The sequence below is a fragment of the Amblyomma mixtum genome, chromosome 2 (genome assembly GCF_055824585.1).
Source record: "Amblyomma mixtum isolate Tamu chromosome 2, ASM5582458v1, whole genome shotgun sequence".
In the NCBI taxonomy this organism is placed as follows: Eukaryota; Metazoa; Arthropoda; class Arachnida; order Ixodida; family Ixodidae; genus Amblyomma; species Amblyomma mixtum.
Window position 1 is genome coordinate 43655016 of NC_143013.1, and position 26043 is coordinate 43681058.

A 26043-nucleotide genomic window follows, 5' to 3' on the forward strand; every position below is an offset into this window, starting at 1 on the left:
ACCAACACTTGGTCGTCCGGCTGGTACTCGACGTGGCGGTGTCGCTGATTGTAGCGGCGTGCATCTGTGCCCTGTTGCCTCCTGATGTGCATGCGAGCGAGTTGGCCGGCTTCCTCCGCGTTTTGGACAAATTCTTCGGCGTGTGGCGTGAGCGCCCGGTATGTAGACAGACCGCGGAACACATGACATGCCACGGCGACATAGGGTCCGTATTTTCAGAAGTTGGGCTAGTTGGTGCTTTTGATCCACAGACTGCGACATATTACTAGCGTTAAAATACGCACAAAGGACAGCGTGAGGAAACACACAGGAGAGACGCTAGGTCTGTCTTGCCTGTCCTGTGTGTTCCTGCTCGCTGTCCTTCGTGTGTATTTTAACGCTATAGTAATATGTCGCAGTCTGTGGATTGTCCGTATATGACGTGACGTTCACAATGGTGGACGCGCCACTTGTGTGAAATCACAGCCAGTGCTTTAGAAGATCGACTTGAAGAAATCATTTTCGCCGAACGGGGATTCAATCACCAGCGGATGCGCATCCTTCTCCAGTGCCGCTGCTGCGGTCAAGTTTAGTTTTTGTCCGTTCTATCATTTTGTGTGTTTGTCGCGTTGAAGGTGGTCGTATTTGCTGTTTTAGGATTATAAATGACGCTGAAAGAGGCGGCGCAGCTGACAGCTCTCACTTTCACATTCCTTTGACAGCTGCTATTATAGTTTTGGACTCCCAAATTGAGAAGGCAGAATTGAAGCCGACGATATCGAAAATGAAAATTGGAGCCGCCATGGTGCAGCTACTCTAAGAGTAAAAAAGAAACTATCGCTTGTAATGCGTGTTAAGATTTCTAACTAAACTGTCTTGTAATGTTGGTTAAAATATTTACACTTTATTTTCTAAATGGTGGCGTAAAGCCACCGCGCCTGAGTAAACACATGTTCGCTTTTCGAAGGCATTTGAAACTCTCCAGCGTCCCCGCGCTGCTCTGTCGATTCGAATGACAGTTCAACCTAATGCCGTTGAGGCATTTCGTGTCGCAACACAAATCCGGCAGTTAAGTCGAATGACATCCGGTTCAACGGCATTTCAAACAGACGCGTAGCACAGGTATATAATAAAGTTTTGTTCTTCATTATAGCGCAGTCGGCACTTCAAAACTCTACCAAATGTCAGAGTATTTCTGAGCGAGAGCAACTCCGACTTCACGGTCGTTTTGAAGTGACGCACTTGCCCAGGACAGAAGCACGAAACAGTTAGTTTCTACTGCCTGAACCGAGCTCGCGACCGGCCCGCTCTCCGGATGTCGAGTCGAACCCGTACGACATTGTCAACACCGGCGATCAATAGTCCACGGTAGCTCAGGGTGATGGCGTTTGACTACTGAGTACGAGGTCGTGGGATCGTATCCTGGCCACGGCAACTACATTTGACTAGCGCGCAAAAAGCGCCCTTGTGCTGTGTATCGAGCCAACACTCAGGTGGTATCAATCCTTCCGGATTCTCTTCTATACAACGGCTTTCTCGGCCTCTCCTTTCGCCCCTCCCTCCATCCCTTTCCCTGGGACATTTTATCATTATATTCTTCACTTCCCTTTACACATTAACATTTTCACTCTTCAACCCTCCTGCACACTTCACCTTTTCAGGCACTTCATCATTTCTCCAGGTTAGGCATCCTCTTTGTCTGTCTATTTTCTCCTCTGTTTCCTTTCTTTTCCCTCTTTTCAGATACACCCTTCAACATCGTCTGCTCTGCACAACCTGGGAAGCCTGGATTCCATTTCTTCTGTTTCATATTTCCTTCATTACATCATATCCATCATTATCTTCTCCTAGTGCACCTGTCACCCTATTTATTTTAATCTTAAAATATTTATTTTTATTTCACATTTACATGTTTCGTCATTCATATGAAACCTTTTTTTTTTGTCCTTTTGGCACCCTCATTGTTACATTATTTCTATTTTTCACAATAAAAGAGCTCGCCGAGGCATTGTCACCCTCTGTGCTCGCTGAGCCCTTAGGTCACTAATGTTACCGTGCCCATTTTTATTTTTCCGATTGGCTTTTTCCACTAAATTCGACTTTTGGATGCATGGGCCCTGTTCTTTTATTTTTGATTGGTTTAAGCCTGTCGATGCTCCGCAGGTGCAGGCTCTTTCTCATTCCGCTTTATTTTTGTCTTTTCTTTTGATTTTAGCATGAAATGAGAGACCGATTGGGGCACGGTACGGATGCGCTTGAGTGGGAAATTCACTACACGTGTGGCATGCTGCGGCAGCCCGGCTGACGAAGACGACGGTATGCCTCAACACGCTCGGCTGGCGCGCGCGGTTTGGAATCCGGAGGCTACATTGTCAGCGGTGTAGTACATCAGCATACAGCTAAGACGTGCTGACTAGCGGGCTGGTTAACTAATATTGAACAGTTAAATTTCTTACTATTACTGTTAGGCTCCCTAATTATTGAAAAGCGTGTAGCCCACCGTAAGTAATTACCATGCCAATTTTACAATTTCGAGAAGGCGGTTACCCTCGGCACTGTGGCCCAACAAATTTTGGCTACATCGCCCCAAAACACATGCACTTTTGAGAAGCTTGCAGGCAAAGCAACCTCTCCAGTGCACGTAACTCGTCGAAATAACCAACATTTGTTGGGCCACAGCGTCGAGGGTAACCGCGTTACCGAAATTAAAAAAAAAAACTGATATGGATATTAATTACGGTAGGCTACACTCATCTAGATAATTAAGGAGCCTAACAGTAATAGCAACAAAGGTAACTATTAAATTTTAGTTAACCAGTCTGCCAGTTAGCACTTAGCTGTATTCTGATGTACTACGCCGCTGACAATGCTGTGCCAAAAAAAGAGCTCCTCTAACTCAAAAAGCCTATTCTTAAAAATAGCGTAAAGTTTTAGATGACACACCCTGTATATTTGTGGACACCAGACACCGTCTGCTTGTCTGGGATTCTCCTTCCACAATAACGAGAGTGAGCAACAGTGAACATTTCTGGGCTCAGATAACACCTAGGGCATCACACTGGATACAGAGGGGAGAAAAATGCAGTCAGGGACAGCAGATAATCATGTTGAGTGATGTAGCCATGAAATTGGAGGGACAGGTTGGGTACATCTGACACATGGTAAAGTTATTTGGAGATCACTGTTGTAAAAGACTATCACTCCGCAATAATGTCGCCTTGCCTGAAGGCTATTATAAATAGTTGATTGCAGAAACAAGAGATGAATTAGCTCGACTATGCCAATTCAGACCGTGATGGAAGTTTGTCATCATTTTGTTACTGCACTCAAATTAATGCCCTCTGGTGTTTCTTTGCCAATTTTTTTGTCTTGTGACCTAATCATGAAGTAGTCCCGACACTAGGTCAGATATTTGTTTACATGAAATGACAGAGCTTACTAACTTGACATCAATTGTGCGGCTTGCCTATGCAGGCAACCATGGCACGCAACAAGATGGCAATCACATACCAACAGGCTCACAGGAGCGAGGCAATAGTCTGGCAAATCTGCAAATGATCCCCACCCAAGGGGACTTTTGTCAGTGCCCTTAACACACCTATTAGAGAAACTGGGTGTGCTGCCCTCTCCTCCACCTATCTTTGGCTAGCACCCTTCATTTGGAGATTTTACAATTTCCAACCTTGCAGAAGTATGGTGGCTGAGGGGGTACACGGTTGGCACGCAGGAATCTCCTGCCAAATAGTGGATAGTGTCTAAAGAAACATATGCTTCCGCATATGCCTCAGACACAAAAACACAATCATGCCTGTGATCATTAAAGTAGTCTTTGAAATGGCAGAGGATGGCCCACGTGATTTAGTCACCACAGAATGCTCACTTGTTCGTAGATTAAGAAAGAACTTACGTCATGTGTACCTTAACTAAATAGCACTTGTTCTGGTAGGTGAAGCGATTGAAATAGTATTGTATAAAAGAAACTAAATTTGAGCTCACAAATTAAATGTCAGATGCATCTCTCTACCAAGTTGGTTGAACAAGAAAGCTTAGAGTGACAATGCATAGCAGTTATGTAAGGGTTGCAGTTTTCGGTTTTTATTTTAAGAATTTGGCAGGCATTTCTTGGTGTTTTGGAACTGAACTTTTGCATTTTTGGGTGAATATTATGTTGGAGGAATAAATTCATAAATAAATAAATTTAGGGTTTGTGTTAATGGGGTTTAGTTTAATTACCAGTAATCAGTGAGCAAATGGTACTACTTGGAGCTATACTTGTAGAAGGAATTGCTATCATCATTAAAAAAGTAATTAGAGTTAAATGAGATAGCAGGCAGACAAAAACGCAAGTCGAAGTGAACTTGTAAAAACTCATTCATGGTTAACGAGTGCAAAAAGACTAAGACGAAGAGAAGAAGACAACAATACAACACAATCGCTTAAAATCTAGCTTGATGTGTCTTCGCTTGGTCGCCGTGCTGGGTTGAGCGAGAGGGTGGGGCATCATGTTGTCTGCGTGTTGATGTCAGCTATGGAGCTGCCGCTAAATTGTCGCGGTGGCCAGAACATACTTTTTTGTGATGCCCACGCACGGATTCATGTCACTGTACTACATGCTGATGATAAACCTACTTAACAGATTAACTACTTTAAGTCGGTGGTGATAGTGAACAAACAATGCTAGCTAGCAGGCGGCAAGGAAATTGTGCTTCCCAGACTGCAAAGGTATGCAAGCCAGAGGTGCAACATTTTTAATCGCACAACTCCGCTGCTTATCCAAAATTACCGCATTGCATCATGCCCCTGGTTTTCCTAATTAGTCAATTTTCAAGTTTGACCTCTTTCAGTTAAAACCGAATTCGAAAACCTGAACTCTGCATAATTGTGCAGTTTTTCTTCCTGGTTTAAACCGAAAAGTCCAACCTCTACATGTCATGCTGCCTCTACTATTTTCATCCATGGTGTTGGGGAAATAAAAGCTTTGCTGTTTGCTGCCAGCAACAGCCTACTGCTTAGTTTCCCAAGCAAGGCTACCTTTAGAGATGTGCATAAATCACATTCTCTGTGCAAAAAGAAAAAAACTATAGGGACGCTTAAACCACTTAAAGAGAGGAATGCGATAGCATTAGATTTCACACTTGTCACAGCTTCTGTCACTATTTCTTTTTGAAATTTTTGAAATATTTCGAAACCAACGCCACACAATTTTTTTTTCTTGCTGTATGAGGCAAGCTTTCTATATGCCATTCCTGGTCGTCAGGAGAAGCTGTATGAATAACAAAGGTCCTGCGTGCAATAATATCAAATGCTTTTCAAGGGTGTTTAAAGATACAGTATAGTTGCTAGCAGGGGTAAATTCAGAAGAAACAGGCATATATCTCCACTTTCAGAAGAAACAGGCATATATCTCCAAAGTAAAAACTGCAGTGACAGCAGTCTTACCTTAAGCCATGTCATGCCATGCTATTAATCTGAATTTTGATTAAAAAAATGGCTTTTTTTAATTGTCGAATGCTGAGTGCATCAAGAACCTTGATGTATAACTCGTTCCTGCTTACACTGCCCCATTAATTATGTGCTGCCGTCTACCAGAAGAACGGCAAAACAGTCAAGTGAAACTCAGCTTGTACATAAAACCAACAAAGAAAGGATCAGTAATGAGCTGAGCTTATCCGCAGCTGTTTTTACCAGAGAGGTACGAACGAACCCAGCTAATCCAAGGCATGGAAGATGTTAATGTCTTGGCTGCTGTAAAATTGGCCTGAATGTCCTTGCACGCAGCTAGGCCGCACTGCTGCTGCTAGGCCAACAAAAGTGACTGACTCCAGAGACAGTATGACAGAGAGAAACAGCCTTCTGTTCCTCTTTAATGGTGTTCATGAAACACTAGTCAACAGCATCAGTTTTTTTTTCCTCGTCAAGTTCAAAAAGGCATAACACCTACGGTATGACTGCAAGCTTAGTACCACCACACTGCGGCCTGCGGTGTAGCTACGCCTCGTGTCTCTCGAAGCTCATTCTATGACAAAGCTCATCAAGCACAAAAATAGACTTGCAAAGGCACCCTGGGGCCACTTGCTCTCATGTGTCTGTTAATAAGGACTGGGAGAAGAAGGGTAAGGAGAGGAAAAAAAACATATTGGGGACTATGTACACGGGTGGTCTTCGACAAGATATGACATCAGCAGCAGCGTTTGCTGGAGAGCAGGTCAACACAACTACGACTTGGAGTCAACAGGCAATGTGTGGGAACAGACACGGGCGTGGACCCGCAGGAACTCGGATTCTTCAGAGCTGGGCAGGTCAGGCTTGATCACTTCGGACTCTTCATGCTAAGTAGGAAAAAAAGAAAAAGAACAAAAATAATCAGCAACAAAGCAAGGGAGGTGCGATCATTTCTACACAAGACGAGAAATTCAAGCACAAGCTTGCTATGCTAAAATGCAGAGCCAAATTCTATGTGTAGGCATATAGAAAATCAGTACCGCAAAAAAAAAAAATCTGATGTGGCAAGGAGGATGGTTACACTACTCTTATAAATTCACCTATCAATATAAAGACGAGACTAGTGAACACAATGAGTATCAGACACAAGTAGTCATGAGCAGAATCCTGCAATAAAAACTGATAGGGGCTTAACGTAGTTAAATCGAGTAGACCTGCGAAAGCAGGTGTTCATTCTTCAGTTGGAGGGGGCATTTAAACTCCGCCTTAGGGGTGTGGCATGATATCTTTAGTGGGTTAATGCACATGTATGCTGAATTGGTAATTCCTATTTAAGATTCATAGATGGCGGCGAGTCCTCATATACTACTACCAGCGCAGTGGCGCAGCGGTTAGGCGACACGCCACTGCACTGGCAGGTAGCTGTTTCTATCCCAGTCACCCGTCGGAATTTTGCCATGTTGCTCTTCCCGAGCAACCTCTCGCGAAGATGGCACGACGCTCGTCCGAACGTACCCGAGCTTACCCGAGTTACTAACCGAGTAACTCGTGTAAGCTCGGGTAGTAACTCGGATTGCTAGGCAACAGCACAAGATCGTTTGGTAGCCGCACCGCCACGAGCATACGCGACGAGCCGAGCTGGGCTCCAGTAGTGTTGCTTTCGCAACAAAAACATGCAAGAGTGTGCACAACAAGCAATGCCTTGATTAAGCAATTTTTGCTGTGAACACAAGGGTGTTCGCAGCATTATTTTCTGGACCGGTGAATTTGAGCCAATAAAGAGCGGCCGTGTTATTTTCACGCCCGATTTCCTTGTAGCACACAGTTCACATAAAAATATTTGCTGCAATAACAGCACCTTCCAGTTTCATCAGCCCTTTGAGGTGAGAGCAGAGAAGACAAGAAAAAAAAAAAAACTTACATGTAACCGTATGAGATGCTGCTCACAATGATTCTGACCGTTTAAATAACTAAAGCAATACCTCCTCGTCAGGAATATGAAGCCGACGAATCCTAAAGACGTTATTTTTGCTTTGGACCCACCAGTGGTTGGCCCCTGCCACCATACTGGCACAGAATTGGGACTGGAAGATGCTGCTGCGTCGCAGTTAGCACGTGAAGGTACTAACGTATCAGATAACTTGAAGTCAAGCGACACAATGGCACTAAAAATAACTAAAGGGTGCAAAATTTGTGTTTGCATTCAAAATTTTGCAAGTCGTCGATAGTATCCGTTACACTAAATCAGCCCCGCAAAAGCTGGCTTCACCGCATACGCCCTAGGCATGCAGTGAAGCTAATCTTAATGGACAAAATGGCAGTTCTCTCTACACCGATATCAGTTAGCTCGAAGCAGGGATAGAAGAAGCGCAAGCACGCATTACGCCATAGAGTGCATCTACACTAAATGTGCGAAAACCTTTTAGCAGCGACACCCCTCTCCCTCCGCCTTCTTTAGTCATACGCATAGGGGCCGGTCCCACATACCGTTGTATGGCTACCGACACCACACATTACGCAACCCACTTAATAGCGTTAACCATGCCAACGGCTGCACAGAGCGCCGCAATACCTATCCACATGGAAGCAGAGAGAGAGGGAGAGACTTTAATTAACAAAGGAGAAGTCTGCCTGGCTATTATTAGCCTAGCATGCTACACCAGTGTGGAAGCAGAGTGCCCGACTAGTACCTTACCAGCTTGAGCTTGTTGGCCTGTTCCTCGAGGCGCTTCTCGAGTGCAGTGCGCCCTTTGACCTTCTCTTCCTCCAGCTCTTTCCGGCGCTGCTCCTCCTTCATCTTCTCCATGGCCTTCTGCAGCTCCGTCTTCTGGCCCAGCACACTCTTGCCTCTGCAAGACGCCCACGGGACGCGCACGCGTTAGGACACCAGAAATGTATTGTCAGATGGGACAGACAATTTACTAGTCGCTGCTGGTAACTCCTAACAAAAAGTTCATTTAGTGTGCCGCTTTCCTTCTTTCCCTAGCTGAGCTACTTTCTTGCTCTCCTCCATCAATCCGCAAATCTTATTTTACTTAACTCCACTTCCTGAAAACAGATTACACCGTTGCTGCCTTTAAACACCAAAATTCATCGGTTCGCTGTCGTCGCCTCCTCTAGACCGGGAGGGGGGGGGGGGGGGGGATTAAGTGCTTTAATCTGCATGTGGAGAAGGACAGAGCTCTACGCAGTACCACCTTGAAACGACGGTCAGAGCAATTTTTATTTTATCGGTCACTTAACAGAGCACATCGGTATCAGCGCAGTCATACGGCCATGACAGATTCCTCTCTACTGACACCTCCTCCAACTCGACGGATTCCCTTGAACCCATTCTCCTCATTGCCACCCTTTCCCGCTTCGACGTGTCGAACAATGCAGCCTCGCGCTGCCCGTGTCCCAGCAACCCTAGCTAGCTCAGTCAGTGTGGCGTCTGCCGCAGAATAGCTGTAACCCTTTACCCGAGAGGTAGGCAAGGTCGAATTTTTCCGAAACGTCGGGTATCATAAGAACCTGGTTTTATAGGGTTTATCGTCCCAAAGCGACTGAGGCTATGAGGGACGCCGTAGTGGAGGGCCCCGGATAATTTCGACCACCTGGGACTCTAACTTACACTGGCATCACACACTACACGGGCCTCTAGCATTTCGCCCCCATCGAAATGCGATTGCCGCCGCTAGGATCACATCCGCAGCTTTCGGGTCAGCAGCCGAGCACCGTAACCACTGAGCCACCACGGCGGCTGTATCATAGGAAGCTGTACAGCGCTGTATCATGGTTACACAGCAGCACTAGGGTAGGGGTGCTCACTGCAGTCACTCCCCTCGATCGAAGCCGACAGCGTTGAGCGAGTCGGCCAAAAGAGGGCGCTTACATCTTCTGGTTGAAGAGCAGCTCCCGGTGGAGGCTCTTCCGCTCGGCCGACTCGGCGCACGGGTTGGGCAGCTTGCGCGGGACGATGAGTCCGTCCTCGTTCACGTGCGACAACTGCGCCTCGTTGTGGTGGGCGTGCGCGGCCGCCATGCCGGGCATCCTCACGGGTCGTCGCCGCTGAAACTGCTGCTGCTGGTGCTCGCGCTCGTCCTCGGAGTCGCTGTAGTCCGGCTCAGGGATCATAGCCGGGAAGAACAGGTCTGCGCACAGAAAAGAAAGGGCACGCACGGTGATGAGCAGCTCGCCAAGCACCCAACAGCATACTCGGGCACGCACACACACACACTTGGCAGGGTCTGGCGAACGGTGAAAAACGCTGAAATGAAGCGAAGCGCGAGTGCATCATGACTGAGCGACTCACGGTGAAGAAATGCAACGAAAGAAAGGAGGGTAGACCATTAAATTGGAGCCTGGAGGCACAGTGCTATGGATCTGATGCACTAATATTTGCTTGACTTCAAGTAGCTCCGAGCAGGCTGTGCGACGCGAATACTTGCCGAGAACTTGATTTGTAGAGCAACAGCTCAACAGCACGAGGCCACAGGAAGAGAAGGGACTGCGTCTCGTCCCTTCTCTTCCTGTGGCCTCGTGCCGTTGAGCTGTTGCACTACAAATCGTGTCTGATTAACGTGCCCATCAGTTCATATTGTAAGGAACTAACAAAAAAAAAATTGCGCATATATGCGAGATGTGCATATTTCTCCTCCTCATAGTCGATGGAGCGAATGCAGAGCACCGGCGCACGACCACACGTTACCGTCACAAACACGCACAGAAAGAAACAAACAACTTTCACGACTGGTTAGCTCCCTAAAACAGCCACGTCTAACAACAAAGGGAGTCCAATTATTGCAGGATACTCAGCAGTCACTTCTTGCTTTAACGACCCACACCTTAAGTTAGTGTCGCTAAATAAACATAAAAGCAGCGCAGTGGAGCAAATTAAGCTTCTTGCAATCGAGCACCAGTACGGCAACCGGCTGGTTCCGGTAAAAGCGTGTACGCAGTCAGACGTCTGCAGACCCAGAACCGGAAAAACGGCGCGATAAAAGCGGCCTCGGAAGAGGCGGCACTTACCACCGGCGCACAATGCAAAACGTCACGCGTCGCTGCCGATACGAGTACGTCGCCCCCTGCGCGGGGGCCACGCGTCGTTCGCGCGCAAGTGACCGTTGCAACGCGAGGCCGTCTCCCAACAGATGGCGTTGGCAAAACGAACCAAGTGGCCCTGTGTTTGCGTCCACCCGCGAGTTTTTTTCCTAGCCCCTGTCAGTGCTAAGCGTTGAAGCGGGGTCCTTGGTTTAGCAGTTCTAAACAGAGGAACGCTGCAAGAAGGCACTGTTGGCTATCGAAAGCCAGCGTTGTACGTGGGAATAGCGAACGCGATGGAATGATGCGAAGGGCGAAAAATAGAGGTAGAAAGATTGGTTTTGTTTGGTTTTGTGGGGTTTAACGTCCAAAAGCGACTAAGGCTATGAGAGACGCCGTAGTGGACGGCTCCGGAAATTTCGACCACCTGGGGTTCTTTCACGTGCACTGACATCGCACAGTACACGGGCCTCTAGAATTTCTCCTCCAAAGAAATTCTAGCCTCCGCGGCCGGGATCGAACCCGCGTCTTTCGGGTCAGCAGCCGAGCACCATAACCGCTGAGCCACCGCGGCGGCTCGATGGCGAGGTAGAAAGAGAGAACGTCTGAGTCAGCGCCACCCGCAGTTGCTAGCTACGGGAAAAACTTGCACAACCGCGAGTATTATGTGTCTCAAGACACTAGTACTGTTGCCTTTATCTCTCGCAGAGCCTAGACAAACAAAAAGAGCGCTCACTCCAGCCTCGGTCAACGCAGAGAATCAGATTTAAAATGTGCACTACGGCGAGCTAAACCTCGAAAACAAACGCACCGACACCACCTCAAATCACGAGCCACCAGCGAGTGATTGCGTGTGCTCAAGCGTGCGCTTGCCCATATTTGCGAGGTACACACTAAGTTACAGGCTGGTTGAAAAGACTGCATGGGAGTAGACGTGACTTTTTCATGAATTCACAATCTCTAAACGCGGCTGCACTCGGCCATTTTCCCTCCCCTTTGGAACTAGAGAAAGGCGTTCTCCGCGAATGCAATTCAAATTGCGCGATTTCCTGCACGATAATGCGGTCTGACTTTACCCTTCGACCAGCGAATGACCAAACGACACCCCGCGTAGTTTTTTATCGCCCACGACCTTGTTTTTTTTTTTTTTAAACTTAGGGCAGATAACACAGCGCGCGTAACAAAGGTAGCACCCTGTAGAAACAAGGCGCACGGCTGAGCGGAGCTAACCAGTTGTCGGACCGAATAATCAATGCTACGTAACAAACTATAAACCAGCGTGGCATTTCGCGGTGGCATTATACCGCTGTCACACAGCCAGCTGAGTTGGCGCAGTTCGCCAAACACGGATCTGCAATTAACCGGATTAGCAAACCAAGATTCTGTCGCGTGCTAAGCGCGACAACCAACGTCAGTAAAAAAAAAAAAGAAATGTTTACATCGGCGCTCACTCGACACGCCAAGGCGAAAGAAACCACTGTCAAAGTCACCGTGGAAATTTTTGTTTACTGCGGTATCGTCTTGCTCGTTTCCCTGCCAACGAGAAAATCGGCTCACACAAGTAATCGCTGCTTAGACACGCCGCAACGACCGCTGTCCACAAACCGCAGACAAAAATCTCGCCGGGTGTAATACTTTTCAAGGTGGCCTAGTCGGTAGCTTTGCATACTGCCAGCTAAGGGTACACACCTCGTTTGCATTCGCCTGGTGTCCCGCTTTGTAGCTGCACTCGGCTTGGGGGGAACGTTTCTCCGCGCCATGATAACGGCAGTTCCTACCTCCTCGTCGCTATACGCATATAAGTGTGTGGAAAACTTGTGACACGTTGCGTCTCCTGCTCCTTCCACCCAGAGCGAAAGAATTTTCAGGGAATGACCCTTCAGTTTCCCGACAAATAAACAGTTTAAATATCACGAAGAGCACGCCCTCACCTCCGAAGAATGTTGCCCGCGAATCCACTCCGGTTCGGTGCACGCTAACAATTCGCAATAAGCCCAAGACTTCCAGGTTGTCTACGGCGTCACTCATAGCATAAAAAAAAAGGCCTTTAGATTTCAAAATTAACCATTTTTTGACAAATCGGACCAGTTTCAAGGAATATTTTGTGGCGTTTTGTCCGATCTCACCTCCGAACGTACCAAAAAGGGGCACGCGTTAAACTCACGACTCGACAAACCGCGCGCTTCGAACCCAAGTCGCCGCTCGCCGTTCGCTCAAACGGCGTGGCAACAGTGTCGGCCCGTGTTACAGGCGGTGCAGCACACGCGTGGGTAGGGAGAAATCTCACTGCGGAAGCATCGCGCAATCCGGTCGCAGACGCAGAGCCTGCCGCACATCGTCTGCGTGGCCCTGACCAGGCAGCCGAAGATTCGGAATCCCATGGTATCGACGGGGCCGCGACCCAGTGAACGACCGCGGGCCGCACCAGCTCGGAGCACCGCAGAACGAACGGAGCCAGCACGATGGGACGCTGTTGTTGTTGTTGTTGTTGTCCTCTAGAAAATGGCGCATACCCACTGCGGGGGATTGGCCAAGACACAGGCGGCAACTGATAGGTGTACGAAATGTTAAACAAGAAAATAATTGTGGGGAAAAATAAAATAATCATGATAATAATAGCAATTAGGAAATAAATGAAAGGATCTCAAATGTGTAATTGAAATAGGTTAAACAAATGCTGTGAGATCGGTGACTGAAATAGAGAACGGGGCTAAATATTCCACGTTTCAGAAAGCTTTCATTCCAGAGAAATATTGGTCATGAGAAAGACCAGAGCTTAAGACGGCAGCCGTTTAGTGTCTGTAAGGAAGTTTTGCATGGCGGAGAGCACATTCCAGTTGCTGTGCCCAAGGGAGGAAGCCCCAAGAGACAGAGCAACCCCAGCTGACAGACTTAGACCAAGCTGTCGTAACGGAAGCTCCAGCAGGCGGCTCCGTAAAGAGGAGAAACGGCGGCAGGTCAACAAGAAATGATCGATCGTTTCGGGTTCTCCGCAGAACGGGCACAATGGGGAGACCGCCAGACCAGATCTATAAAGGTAGAAGTTTAAAAGAGGCACGCGACAACGTAGACGAGTGAAGGAAACCTCAAGCTTGCGTGATCGCCATCCTTTACTGCACCACGGGTAAAGGAGATGCCGGAATTCGGGAGAGGAGGTCAGAGCTGATGCTGCGAATTCTTTCAGGAGCAGATACCTGCGAAACCTGGCCGCGGTAATATATGCGCTGGGTGGAAGCACAGATACGACTGGGCCTTGAAGAGATGCCTTCGCCAGGGTATCAGCAACCTCATTCAAATGGATTCCTCTGTGCCCAGGCACCCAGACCAACCGTAATGAACACACGTGGGGTGGAACCAAGCATTTGAATAACCGAAGTGCCTGAGATGTTGTAGGCGCGGTGAGAGAGGAACACAACGATAATGAATCTGTCATGATTATGACAGAAGACAAGGAGCTGTTTAATTTGCGCAACGCTAAGACTACTGCTAGAAATTCGGCCAAATAAATAGGTGTGTAATCGGGAAGGCGGAGTGAGAATGACCAGTCAAGGGAGATGGAGAAAATGCCAACTCCGGCCTTTTCTTCACACTGTGAGGCGTCTGTCGCTATGAGCACATGAGATTTAAAGCACAGCAGGTAATCCTGCAATAAACCGCTGAGCAAATGAAAAGGCATTAACTTTGCATGTTTTGGAAAGATGTCATCGAAGAAAATCTGAATAGATGAGTTGGCGCATACCGGACGGATGTCCGAAATGCGGACGTTTAAGGGGTCCAGGAGGGATTGCACCAAACATATCTGAGGGGTACGGAAACGAGACCAGGTTTCGTTGAAAAATAGCCTAGGCTGACGAAGGAAGATCAAATTGGAGGCATGGAGCGAAGAATCGCACATTCTTACGAACGTTTTCACCGTTAAGAGCCTAAATCTAGAAGTCAATGATGGAGTACGCGCTTCCAGGTACAAAACGGAATTCGCCACAAATTTTGGAAGGCCCAAACAAAGGCGCAACGCCTCCCGCTCCAAGAGAATCAAGGGGCGAAGTTTATACGCTGGTGCACCAGAGAATAAAACACAGCCGAACTCTAAGACAGGACGGACGTACATTCTATAAATCATAAGAAGTGAGTGCCTTCTCATGCCAGAACGAACACTGCTCAGCCTGCGCAGCATACCGACTGCCCGGACTCCTTTCACAGTGATCTGCTCGATATGGGCCGCCCAGGAAAGAGAAGGATCATAAATTACTCCAAGGTATTTGACACTTTGCACTTGAGGAATTACATGGTTCCGGTAAACAATAGAGATATTAACTGGACGAGAGAGCGGAAAAACCAATAAAGCACATTTATTGACATTAAGGGACAGATTAATGTCTCCTAACCATTGGTCTAGGACATTGAGGTAGGACTGTAAGGACTGGTACAAAGAGGAAATGTCGTTCTCTGAAGCAAAAAAGGCGATGTCATCAGCATACACATAGGTGGCTACCTGAGGACTGCAGGGAATACTGCTGAGTAAGATGTTAAAAAGTACAGGGGAGAGGACCGCCCCTTGGGGCACTCCTCTCGATTGTCGAAATTTGCTTGATGAAACACCGTTCTGAAAGCAGTAAAATTCCCTGTCAGCAAGGAATTCAGCAACCCAAGCCACAAAGTATCTCGGAAGTCCTACTGCCTGCAGTCTTTGCAAGAGCGTCCTGTGCTCAACGCTGTCATAGGCTTTAGATACATCTAAAGTAACAAGCGCTGCGTATTGATTTCGGCGCCGAGCTAACTGTATGCGGCTCTCCAGATCGGTATGGGCACACCATATAGAGCATCCTGGTCTGAAACCAATCTGGCAAGGGTTCAACAACCCAGCCTCTGAAATAACAGACATTATTCTACCATGCAACACCCTCTCAATTAGCTTAACGAGATTCGAAGTTAAAGAAATTGGCCTTATATTGTCTAACACATAACCATCTCCCTGCTTTTTAAGCAACGGGATAATCTTTGCTAAACGCCACTCACTTGGAATCCATGGCCCCTTAAGAGAGTAATTTATAAGCGCCAGTAAGTCGGTGGGAGATTCCTCGAACAATATTTTAATCATAGAAGAAGTCACACCATCAGGGCCAGGGGCCGCGGGTGGAAGGCGGGATACAGTGTTCGAGAGCTCAGTGAGGGTGACCTCCTCGAAATCGTCCAAAGTGGCAAGGAATCTCTGAGGAGAAGGAAGAAGAGCCGTAAACCGGCGCTCAAGACCTCTGCCTATCTCTTCCAGGGACTGTGCAAGTTCAGCCGGTGACTGAACTAGGGAGACAGCGTTCATGGTGGACGAGATTAGTTTCCTGGATTTTAGGTAATTGAATAGAGCACGCCTATTACCAGATTTTGAAAGGAATTCGTAGCGTTCAGTATCGTGCAACTCCTTTGCACGAGATACGGTGCGCTTAAACGTAGCTGCAACGAACTTATAATCGATCCAGTTTTTGGGACACTGATTATGGAGAAGTTTCTTCCAAGCAGCCTTTCGGCGCCTATAATCGCGAGCGCACTCTGCGTTCCACCAAAGGCACGGCGATGTTCCCTTATGTGCCTGAACCAAGAACTCCGATTTTTTGCGAGCTCCATCCAAAATTGAACAAATGCGGATGGCATTATCTCCACTGTTGGAATGAGATAATTCCTGAAGGTCTGCTTTGAGGGCATTTTTAAAACTGTCGTAATTGATGAATGTGCGCCGTGTGCTGTTAGGAGAGGTCAACTGGCACATAACTTGGAAGCTGATCGGAAGGTGATCACTATTGGAGGCACAGTCAACTGGCGCCCAAGAGGACACAGTTATTCCGGGGGAAGAAAATGACAAGTCTAACGCTGAGCGAGCCTGACCACGGACAAATGTGGGGAGACCCGAATTTAAACATATTAGGTTATTCACACAAGCCCAGTCCCATAAGAGCGTACCGCATCGATCTGTACGAAACCCCCACGAAACATGATGCGAGTTGAAGTCTCCAACAATTAAAACCTGTTTCCTGCAACTAGACAAAAAAGAGTCAAGAGGCCGAACGTCATGCACACCTGTTGGAAAATATACATTAGCCAGAGTGAGTGGCTGATATCCAGGAATATTGAGATCAAGAGCCTGAATTTCGCACTGCCTGTCCATATATTGAAATGACACAGTTGCCCTGTGGCAAAATTTTGTGGATACGAACAATAGCAACCCACCACCTCTTGAGGGCCGGTCAAGCCTGAAAGAACGATAATTTTGTAAATTGTACCTAGAATCTTTAGAGAGCCACGTTTCCTGAAGAGCAATTAAATCTGGACTTAATTTACTGATTAAACAAACTAAATCTGTTGAAGCAGAAAGAATAGACCGGCAGTTCCACTGCAACACCTTCAACGACCCTATGTCGCCGAAAGGGCCGCAGCGGAGACCGCCTGATCCAAAATGCTGCCTTTGGGTGTAGATCTAGGGTGATTCTTTTTATTCTTCGACTGAGAGCAAGACGGACTAGCACCACCTATCGGAGACGCACTGCGCTTTTGAGCACGCATCTCAGTCTCCATATCAACGCACTCTTCAGATGAGAGTTCTGTCTCACTGTGATGTAAATAACTGGTTGTAGGGATAGACGAAGGCTGTGATTGAGTCTGACTCAGTGGATTGGAAGTCACGGGCACAGAGGGTTGGGGAGGTGCAACCAATGGAGAAGTGATTGTGCCACAAAGGGGGGCAATAGAAGCTTGCAATAAAGTGGACATTTGGGATGCCATGACCTGCGAAATGCACGCGGACAGATTTTCAACTATGCGATCCATGGCACTTGCCATTGCTTTCTCCACCGCCGCCGCAATCGCTTGCGACAAGGAGGAATCCACAACGGTTGCATGCCGCGCTGCCACACTTGCATAGCCAGATGTCCTATCTTTGATGACTGCAACTGCCTCACGTCTTGAGCACCTGCGCTTGTCAATCAACTCTAATACTTGCACTTCCTCAGCCCGCGCTGGGCATTCGGAATGGCTTGCTGAGTGTCCACCGCCACACAAACAGCATTTCTCTTGTTGAGCAGAACACCCAGCGGGGTCGTGGCTCTCTCCGCACCCACAGCAGCGAAAACTCGATTTACAGGCCTTGGCGCTATGGCCAAACCTCCAGCAATTACGGCACTGAAGGGGCCGAGATGTAAATTGATCCACACGGAAAATCAAAGGCCACACCTTAACTTCAGATGGACAGGACAGCCCCGCAAATGTAGCAATAACAGTCTCCGTCGGTACCTTTGTTCCATCCACCACACGACTGCATCGGTGAATGGCGATCACGCCAGCCGAAGTGAGCTTTTCTAATGTCTCGGACGCGCTTAGACGTGGGTCTACGCCACGGACTAGCCCTTTCGAACACGCCAGATGAGGAGGTATGAACGCGCTCACCGGGTGATTGGCAAACGAGGAACACTTCAGCAGGTCGGCTACGCATGCCTGGTCTGGCGATCTGCATACGATCCCTCCACGGCCGAACTGCCGGACGTCTGTAATCTTCATGTAATGGGGGGTGGTAGATTTAAGCGCAGCCTGAACAGCCTCGGGGTTATTCAGCTTGATGGAGCCGTCATCCGCGGGGACGAGAGCAACCGGTATGCTGCTAACTCCGCCACGGAGGAAACAATCAAGAGGCAGCTCATCTGGGGCGAGACAAGCTGACCAGGGGGTGTTCCCCTGGCCGGGAGAGTTTGTGGACATCAGTCCACGTTCCCGCGTTCAGTCACCCTGGAAAATGGGAAGAAAACACAAGAAATCAAGCAGAAATTCGAGGAATAACTCAGCACCGCCTGGTACTTAGCCGCAACCCAACAGCAGCGATGGGGCTCCCACCGTTTTCGTCTTCGACGCCACGTACGCCACCTCCAGAGGGCGCAAGACATTTTACTTTCCTCCACATCACCACCATCATCATCATCATCGTTCTGCCTCAAGACATAGAAGGTATGAATTGTATACGATTTCCGGAATGAAGGAAGCCTAGGGGGGAGGGGGGGGGCGATGACGGGCTCAAAAGCAACACAGGATGATGCTTCGTTTAACGACAGTCCCGTTGCTGACCAGACCAACAATGGATGAAAGATGCAAGCATCGCACTGTTCCTCCCTTGCAATCTTTTTAGCGCGTATACCGCAGTTACTTCTGAGGTCCAAATTAGCTGAAACACCTCAGTTATAGTGCACCGGGTCCACCGGTGTTCGAGACTCACGCCACGCTGCTCAATTGAAATTTGAAGTCGCTCTAGCGTAGAGCGACTCAGCGGGGTTCGAGAAGTAACGAAGTAGAAAAAGCGTAAAAAAAAAGGGGGGGGGAGCGCAACGCACTCTGTTTTCAAATCAAGTTGACTTCCCATTTTTCTTCACGACAAAACAGGCTGGTGCCTCGCGACAAAAGGCCTTAAAAGAATGACTTAAAAGAAGTATGCAAGTGTCCTTTAAATAATTAACACACCAAGCGCCACAGGAAACCGCCGCGACCGCATCACGGTCGGCGACGTCGTGCTCCGGGCGAACCAAATATAGAGCGTAGCGCGAACGGTCAGAGGTCGTCCAGGGCAGGTGACGCTGCCCGGCCATCATCAACGCCGCCGCCGCCGCCGACGACGACGACAAGGGCGTGCCCACCCCAGCGGCGAGTCACGTTTGACCACAGGCACTGGTCGGGCCTTGAGCCGAATCCCGTCGCATTTATCTTTTTTTTTTTTTTACACAGCTCTAACACTTTAGCGGATGGCGAGTAACTCGCTTTATCCCCGGCATCGCCGCCGCCAGTTGAGCCGCGGCTGACGTCTTTTCTTTCTCTATTTGTTTCTCTCTTCCCACCGCCCACACAGGGCGCCGACTCCGTTCTGAGGCTAGTCGGGTTTAACGTGGTCGCGCGGCGCTATCGCAAGCCTCACTTTTTTGTTTTTTGTATTTCCCTCCCTACCTCCCGTTATTGCAGCGGCCACGGCGAAATGCTTTACGGTATAAATAAAGGCGCGCTCAGGGACCCGTCTTGGAAATCGCGGGCTGGACCGCGAAAGAGCGCACCCGGCGGAAACAGGTCGCTTCGCTTTCAATTTCGCAAAGCCTGCGCCGAAAGACAAGAGGGAGATTAGGGGAGACCTGAATGCCCAGCCACCATGGCGGTGTCGCCGCGGGCAGCCACTGCGGCGGCGACTGGCTTCGATTTTGTTCCTTCGTGCACTTCGTCTCCTTACGATCCGTCTCACGGGTACGCGACAGAATGCGAGCGCAAAGGCACTGTGCAACTGTCTATCACTGCATCTACTGGCGGCAGGCCCGCGGCTGCGAGCATAAAAACACGTACGCTTTCATTTTCCAATATCCCCCTTTCTTTTTTACTGCGACAGGATTTCATGCGGCATAAACTGCTGCGTGATTGATATATTCTAAGCGACCCACTCTGTGCGTGTCATGTGATTTAATATACAGTGCTCGGTATACAAACCTCGGCACAGAGCGTATGCGGAGGCGGAAAATGATGGAGTGAGGCGACAACTTGAATTCTGTTTCCGCGCAATAAAGGCCGATAGGGGTGCCGTTAAACGCACGGCGGCCACACGCGTTTGCGATGGGAAGTAGATACGTCTCTTGAGGTGACAGCGTGAGGCCTACAAACGAATACCATGGAACTACAATTGTCAGAGCAAGCTGCAAAGTTGTGGCTTGAGTACGGAGACATTGATGGACGGACCAGGCTGTATAATGTAATCCACATAACAGAGCGTGCAGGTCAGCAATGTCGCCCAGCCGCCATGCCAAGGGCAGGGGGCTAATTTTGAAAAGTACGCGGGCTAGCACTGACCCTTGCGTTACACCACGACGTGACCGAAAGGATCCCACATTTTCTTTGTTGATGCGGATGGCGAGCTCACGAGATGTAAGAGAGGCTGAATCAAGGTGCAGATGTGGGCGGGGTAAGTGAATCCAGTGCAGCACCTCAACGACGGGAGCATGACTGATATGGTCATATGCCTTGGGCACATCCATGACGAGAACAGTTCGAATACGGGTCCATCAGCCGCCAATCGGAATCATGGAGGATAAGTGATCAAGGCCATCCTCTGCATCAGGGAGTTGGTGAAAGGCAACTTGCGACGGATAGTACCAATGATGCACCCTAACTTCCTCCGCATGCAGACTGCAGGGTGCGTTTTGTAGGCCTCACCTGAAGAGTAGAGAGTTACGACGAGGAGACAAAATTCGGCCTCTGTAAGGCACCCGACCGGTATACGCTGGGAGGTTGCTCCATATCCGGTGGGCAGGTTGTGATCACGCCTCAAGGTCACGTGACATAGGTGACCCACCTGCCTCCTAGGTTGCTTCTCTGGGGATTTTCCGTCGATTTTTTGCCCGCGGTCAACGACGCCGGACTTTCTGCAACACGAGCTCCTTGAAGCTACCACGGTACAAGAGATAAAAGCTCTGAAGCTTTCAATAAGTTAGAACAAGGTGCTTTCGCGTGACCTCTGGGGGGGGGGGGGGGGGGGGGGGGGGGTAGTACGACATGCTGTCGTCATCCGGCGCGGAACTGCACTGTGGCGGCAGGCTCACACGGCTGGCTTATCCTTCACGTATACACACTCAGCACAGCAGCGGGAACGGGTCATTCACGCCCGTAACAACAGAGCTGCCTGCACGACCAGTACACCGGCAGAGATTGTACAACGCCAAGCACAGCAACCCAGCGACGGCAACCACTGCGAACGGTGACCTACTGTCTATAAGCAGTGTGACCGGTCACCCATGTGCGATTACTCAAAGAACACACGGCTAGGATAGTCACGAGTGTGTGGACCTGCTTGCACATGCTCAACCAAACTCCTCCCCAGCTGAAGCTCCGTGTGTATCGTGTATAGGAGCAACACAGGGGTCACCCGGAAACAGCCGTCCAACAAGCGGGGTAAAGAAGCGCAGGCGGGCATCCGCTGCGCAAATATACACACATACGGCCACCTCGTTCCGCGCCCAAATCCCGTTCCTGCCGCGCACGGGGAGGCAGTGAAGTGAATGACGGCGCATGTGCACCAGAAAGAACAAAAAGGAAAAGGAAAACAGCGTCGAGGAATCAAACGAAGTGGCCCGGCAAAGCAAGTATACACAAGCGACGTCAGTTATACTGGCACCGCTGCGCTAACAAAACTTTGCGCAGCCGGTTTCGAGAAAAAAAATACGGAAAAACAAGGGGAGGGCCAGGAGTTCGCCAGGTTGAGTACACACGGCGGCCAGCTACCCTCTTCTTCGCTTGACACAAGCCACACGCGGTTACCACGCGCGAGCTGCGCGCACACAAAGTGCGCGCCGGTGCTTCAATGCATACACGTTACACGAAAGAACGGCTGTCAGGCGGATCTGCCTCATCTGAACGAAACAGATGGAAAGTGCGGAACACGCATACAATGGCAGAGGGCGAAGAAGAACAGAACATGAGGAAAACGCAGACTTCCGGCTACAAGGACAAGTGTTGGACCCGCCCACACGAAGGCTATAGGTAGCAAGAAGTGCTACACGCCTGCGCCATGTGTAATGGAGTGCGGAGGAATGGGAAACATGCGTTTTCGCAGATGCGTGCTTCGCAACACAAGCGACTGAAGCAAGGTGCGAGACAGCGGGAACTGAAGAAAAAGAAAAATAATAGCAAACGCCACGTTACTGGTGCACAGCAAACACTCCAGCGCTTGTTGCAACGAAGAGATAAAACAAACAAAGAAAAAATCCGCTGGCATCGTGGTCACGCCAACGAAAAAAATGGGCCCAAAGTGGACACGGCGGGTGCGTGCAAGAAGCAGTAGCGAATCGGGTTCGCCGGGCGAGGAAAATAAAACAGATTAAAGAAAAGAGGGCCTGCCTGTTATTACTGCGCGGAAGAAGGCAGCGCCGACAGGACCGATTATTCGGATCACCTCCCAGGCCATGCGAGGCTGCAAATCACACGGCCGAGTCCTCCGCACGCACACTAGTTAGGAGGAGGGGAGAGGAGGAGGAGGGGAGAGGAGTGTCACCCGTGTGGTGTCCGTCCACGCATGCACGCCGCTTGTGCGCTGCATCTGCTTTCGATGTTGCGCCGTCCGGCGGCGAAAAACCACCTTTTCCTCGCCACAGCTGAACACGCGCGTGTACACAACACACGGTGCACAGACTGAGCCCCGGCGATCCGCACGTGTGCCCCGCGATGCGTGAAACGGCGGCTGCGCGAGGCAGGCAGCCCCGCTAAACCTGCGAAAGCGGCGGGCTTGAAGGGCGTGCAGCGGCTTCGCGCACACACGCACACACGGCGGCCACAGACACAACAAGCGCACCAACCTGCACAGAGTGGATGGATCGAGGTACAACGGGTGGCGGTGGTGGCGCGTACGCAACCGCCGTGCGCTCGGGGAAGGTGGGAGGGCCCTCACACCGGAAGTTTTGCCGCACCGCCATCCGAAGCGAGCGGCGACAGCAGCAGCAGGTTTCAGCCGGCGTCTACACAATCGTGTGTCAGGCGCCGCGGCGGCAGATGCACGGCACCTCGTTGACGGCGCCATGTGGAGGTGGTGATGTAGTACAAAGGCGTGACTTTACACGATAGAGCACGCAGCTCCGCTGTACGCCGCGATCTACGAAGCCGGGTGTAAGTGAAGCCAAAGCGGGCTCCGTCTACCAGTTCAAATGCGTCCGAATTTGTTCGACGAGGTCGGGCCTAGTCGCAAAGCAAAAGTGCAGCATTGGTGGTGTTTCCATCGGAGCGATTATTCCGCGGCATATCCATAACCCTTCGACAATAACAGTGCCATTTTCAGCTACATCTGTCATGTCGTATACAGAGCGGTTTCGATGTAGCCACGTGGTTGAGCGTGAAAGCGGCGCAACATAGAACCAGCCTCACCGTGCAAACAAACGCATACCCGATTCCAGTCGTTCGGCTGCTGCCACTTCAGGTCTCTCTTTCTCTCTTAGGTCCTCCTATTTGCCGTGGCGCGACAGCCTGCAGCTCGCGTGCGTAGGACAAAGAAAAAAAAAAAAAAGACGTCCCCCACAGTTGTGTTCCCTACCATAACCATAATTTCCCTCTCTCTGCCGGCACATAGAACGAACTTCCCAGACAAGGTAACAGGTAAAATACAAAGGTTTAATTACATGAAGAAAGTAAGACAAGAAGGTAAAGTAGGGAGACAAGGTTACAAGATTGAAGAAAAAGTCCTCTCGTCCATGCCGAACAGCGGCTTAAATAGGGTGTCCTGTCCCCAGGTCCCTAGTTGGGGAATTTGGTTAATCAAAAATGTGTCCAATCACTGTGAACTGGGTCACGTGTCCATTCGTAGTGTTCCGCCCACAAGGACGTCCCCCAGTTCACCCTCGCCACTTCTTCGAAGATGCTGTCCGGCCGATCCCTCGCAGCAACGATGACAAGCCGTTAAGTTCGAGCCATTCGTCAGCCGAAACACGAGTCTGACACCTGCACTTCACAGCGAGCCGCGGGGACGGACGGCCGGCGTCGCACTTGCGCCGAAAGGTTCCAGGAAGACCGGAAGCCGTTACCGAAGCGCGAGCACGCCAGCACCCGCGCTGGCCACAAACAACACAGACAGCCGCCGACACACCAAGCCGTTGCGTTTCGGTTTGGTTTGGCACCGCTAATGGGAGTTGAGCCGAAGACCGTTCCCGTGCAGCAGACGTCCCCCCATAAACCACCAGGGGGTCCCCTTGTTGACGCCGCTCCCTGCTTTCGGGGTGCCGGGGCCGCCACGTCGACGCCTCTCCGAAGCCTGTCTATGGACAGTTTCCAGACGTCTGTAGATTCCTCGCAGGCTGGCACTTCCCGTCTTTAACACATTAGCCACCGCCCCAAGGAGCCGTCCCGATGCTTCGGCGCTTTAGCGGAAGGAGTCGAGCGTAACACCCACTGAAATATAATAGGTCCTAAAGCGGTATTTCGCGGTATTTCGCCATCTGCCTCGCAATTACGTATTACACTACGGCTGAGAAAAAACTTCGCAGCTTTGGTGACGTCAGGGAGGTGGAGATAGCTAGCACCGGGCCTCATTCGCATAGATATTTTCACGTTAACACCGGTCCGCCACTGACCAGCGTTCGCGTGCCGTGAAATCACTGCAGCCAAGGCTCTGCCCATACTGTGTCAGTTGTGGCGTGCGTGGACGCCTCACATGCATAATTCGCACAAGGAGGCACGCTTGTCGCGAGACAGCGTCCAGAAGCACAACGAAGCGACGCGGCAAAAAAGGATGCGGGAGAGGGAGGTCCTGGCGACGTTCCGGGGACGTCCATAACTTCTGCCATGAACGGCCTTCACCTCCGTTCGAGCTGCTCCCAGTGCCTCTGCCGCGAGGCGATGACGAGGGTGACACGCGAGGAACCGCTCTTTTTCCTCCGCGCGCATGTCAGGAGGACCGTGACTCTGCGCGGGCGATCGAGGAGCGAAGAGCGCGTGACAGCGGAGGGGCGGGCAGGCGGCGTCAGAGCGGTGGACACACAACGAGGACCGCTTGGCACGAGCGCTGCTCGGTCGCCGACGCGCGCACAATCGGCGCACCACGCGCCAGCGACGACGTGCGACGCGGTGCTGGCGCGACACCGGGCCACCGTCTTTTGTAGCTGCGGACAAAACGCCATTGCCCGCAAGGTCTGCCAGAGGAGGAGGAGGAGGAGGACAAGGCCCCGCTTCTGCCGCGGCCACCAAAGGGGGGAGTCCGTTCTAAACACTTCCCGGCCATCTGTCCACCCGCACTCGGCCCCGCAAATACGTGCAGCACGGCGAAGGCGAGAGCCGGAAAAGGGTTGCCCCGAGCACGATCCAGCTGTTCACGCGGAATAAGTGCTTTTGTTTCTGCTTCACCATACCACGTTGGTCACACTACCATCACCTATCGCCAGCGGCCAGAGCACGCGGACAACAACACGTCGCAAAGTATTAACACTCCCGAAAAGCTTCGCAAATTCAGCCCGCGATCGGCTGAAACCGTGTCGTGCATCCGTGCCGTCCACAACAGCACTGCACCGCTTCAGGGCGACAAGGGTCCACGCGCCAAGGAGCTTTACACGGTCGCGCCCGTGCGACCGACAACCTTCACGCCTGACAGAGACCAGCGGTGGCTAACGGTCGCAACAACGGAGCCCTGCGGCACCGAGACTTCTGGAAGACGACGACGAAGAAAAGAGAAACAGCGCGGGAGAAGAAACGATGGCTCGTCACTGTTCCTGCGCTCCCTTCACGCATGCGCAGTGCTTCTCCGCAGAAGCTTGGAGATGTCGCGGATAGCTCGGTAGCCACAGACCGTCGGGTCCCGCATATTCTTTTTCTTTCGCGCCGACTGTCACGGAGACGCTGACGAGCATCCCTTGTTTCGCTCTGCGAGCCTCAGACCAGATGCCGTGTTTTGCTGCCTTTTGTTCTATGTATATTTTTGCTTCTCCCCAAAAGAGCCATCTCTGTGTAGACTCGGCACACTACCAAAAGTGCGCCGCTCATTACTTAACAGGCGCGCATTTAAAGGAAAAACATGCCGCTTGATTTCTCAAGCGCCTACACGCTTACATGAAAACGTCCGATCAAGCCAGG

General features: G+C 50.3%; 1 protein-coding gene across 3 annotated transcripts in view; it reads right to left on the minus strand.

Annotated features, from left to right (window-relative positions):
• Positions 1–5812: 5812 nt before the first annotated feature.
• The window catches only part of LOC149359160 (protein FAM107B), a 187927-nt gene continuing 167696 nt past the window's right edge, over positions 5813–26043 (minus strand). For all 3 annotated transcript variants that reach the window (XM_089571405.1, XM_089571406.1, XM_089571404.1), the window contains 3 exons: positions 9296–9554; positions 8117–8270; positions 5813–6308 (listed from right to left, as the gene is read on the minus strand). In XM_089571405.1, the coding sequence (XP_089427531.1) occupies positions 6195–6308; positions 8117–8270; positions 9296–9554 (527 nt within the window). In that variant the 3' untranslated portion in view covers positions 5813–6194. The remainder of the gene's footprint in view (positions 6309–8116; positions 8271–9295; positions 9555–26043) is intronic.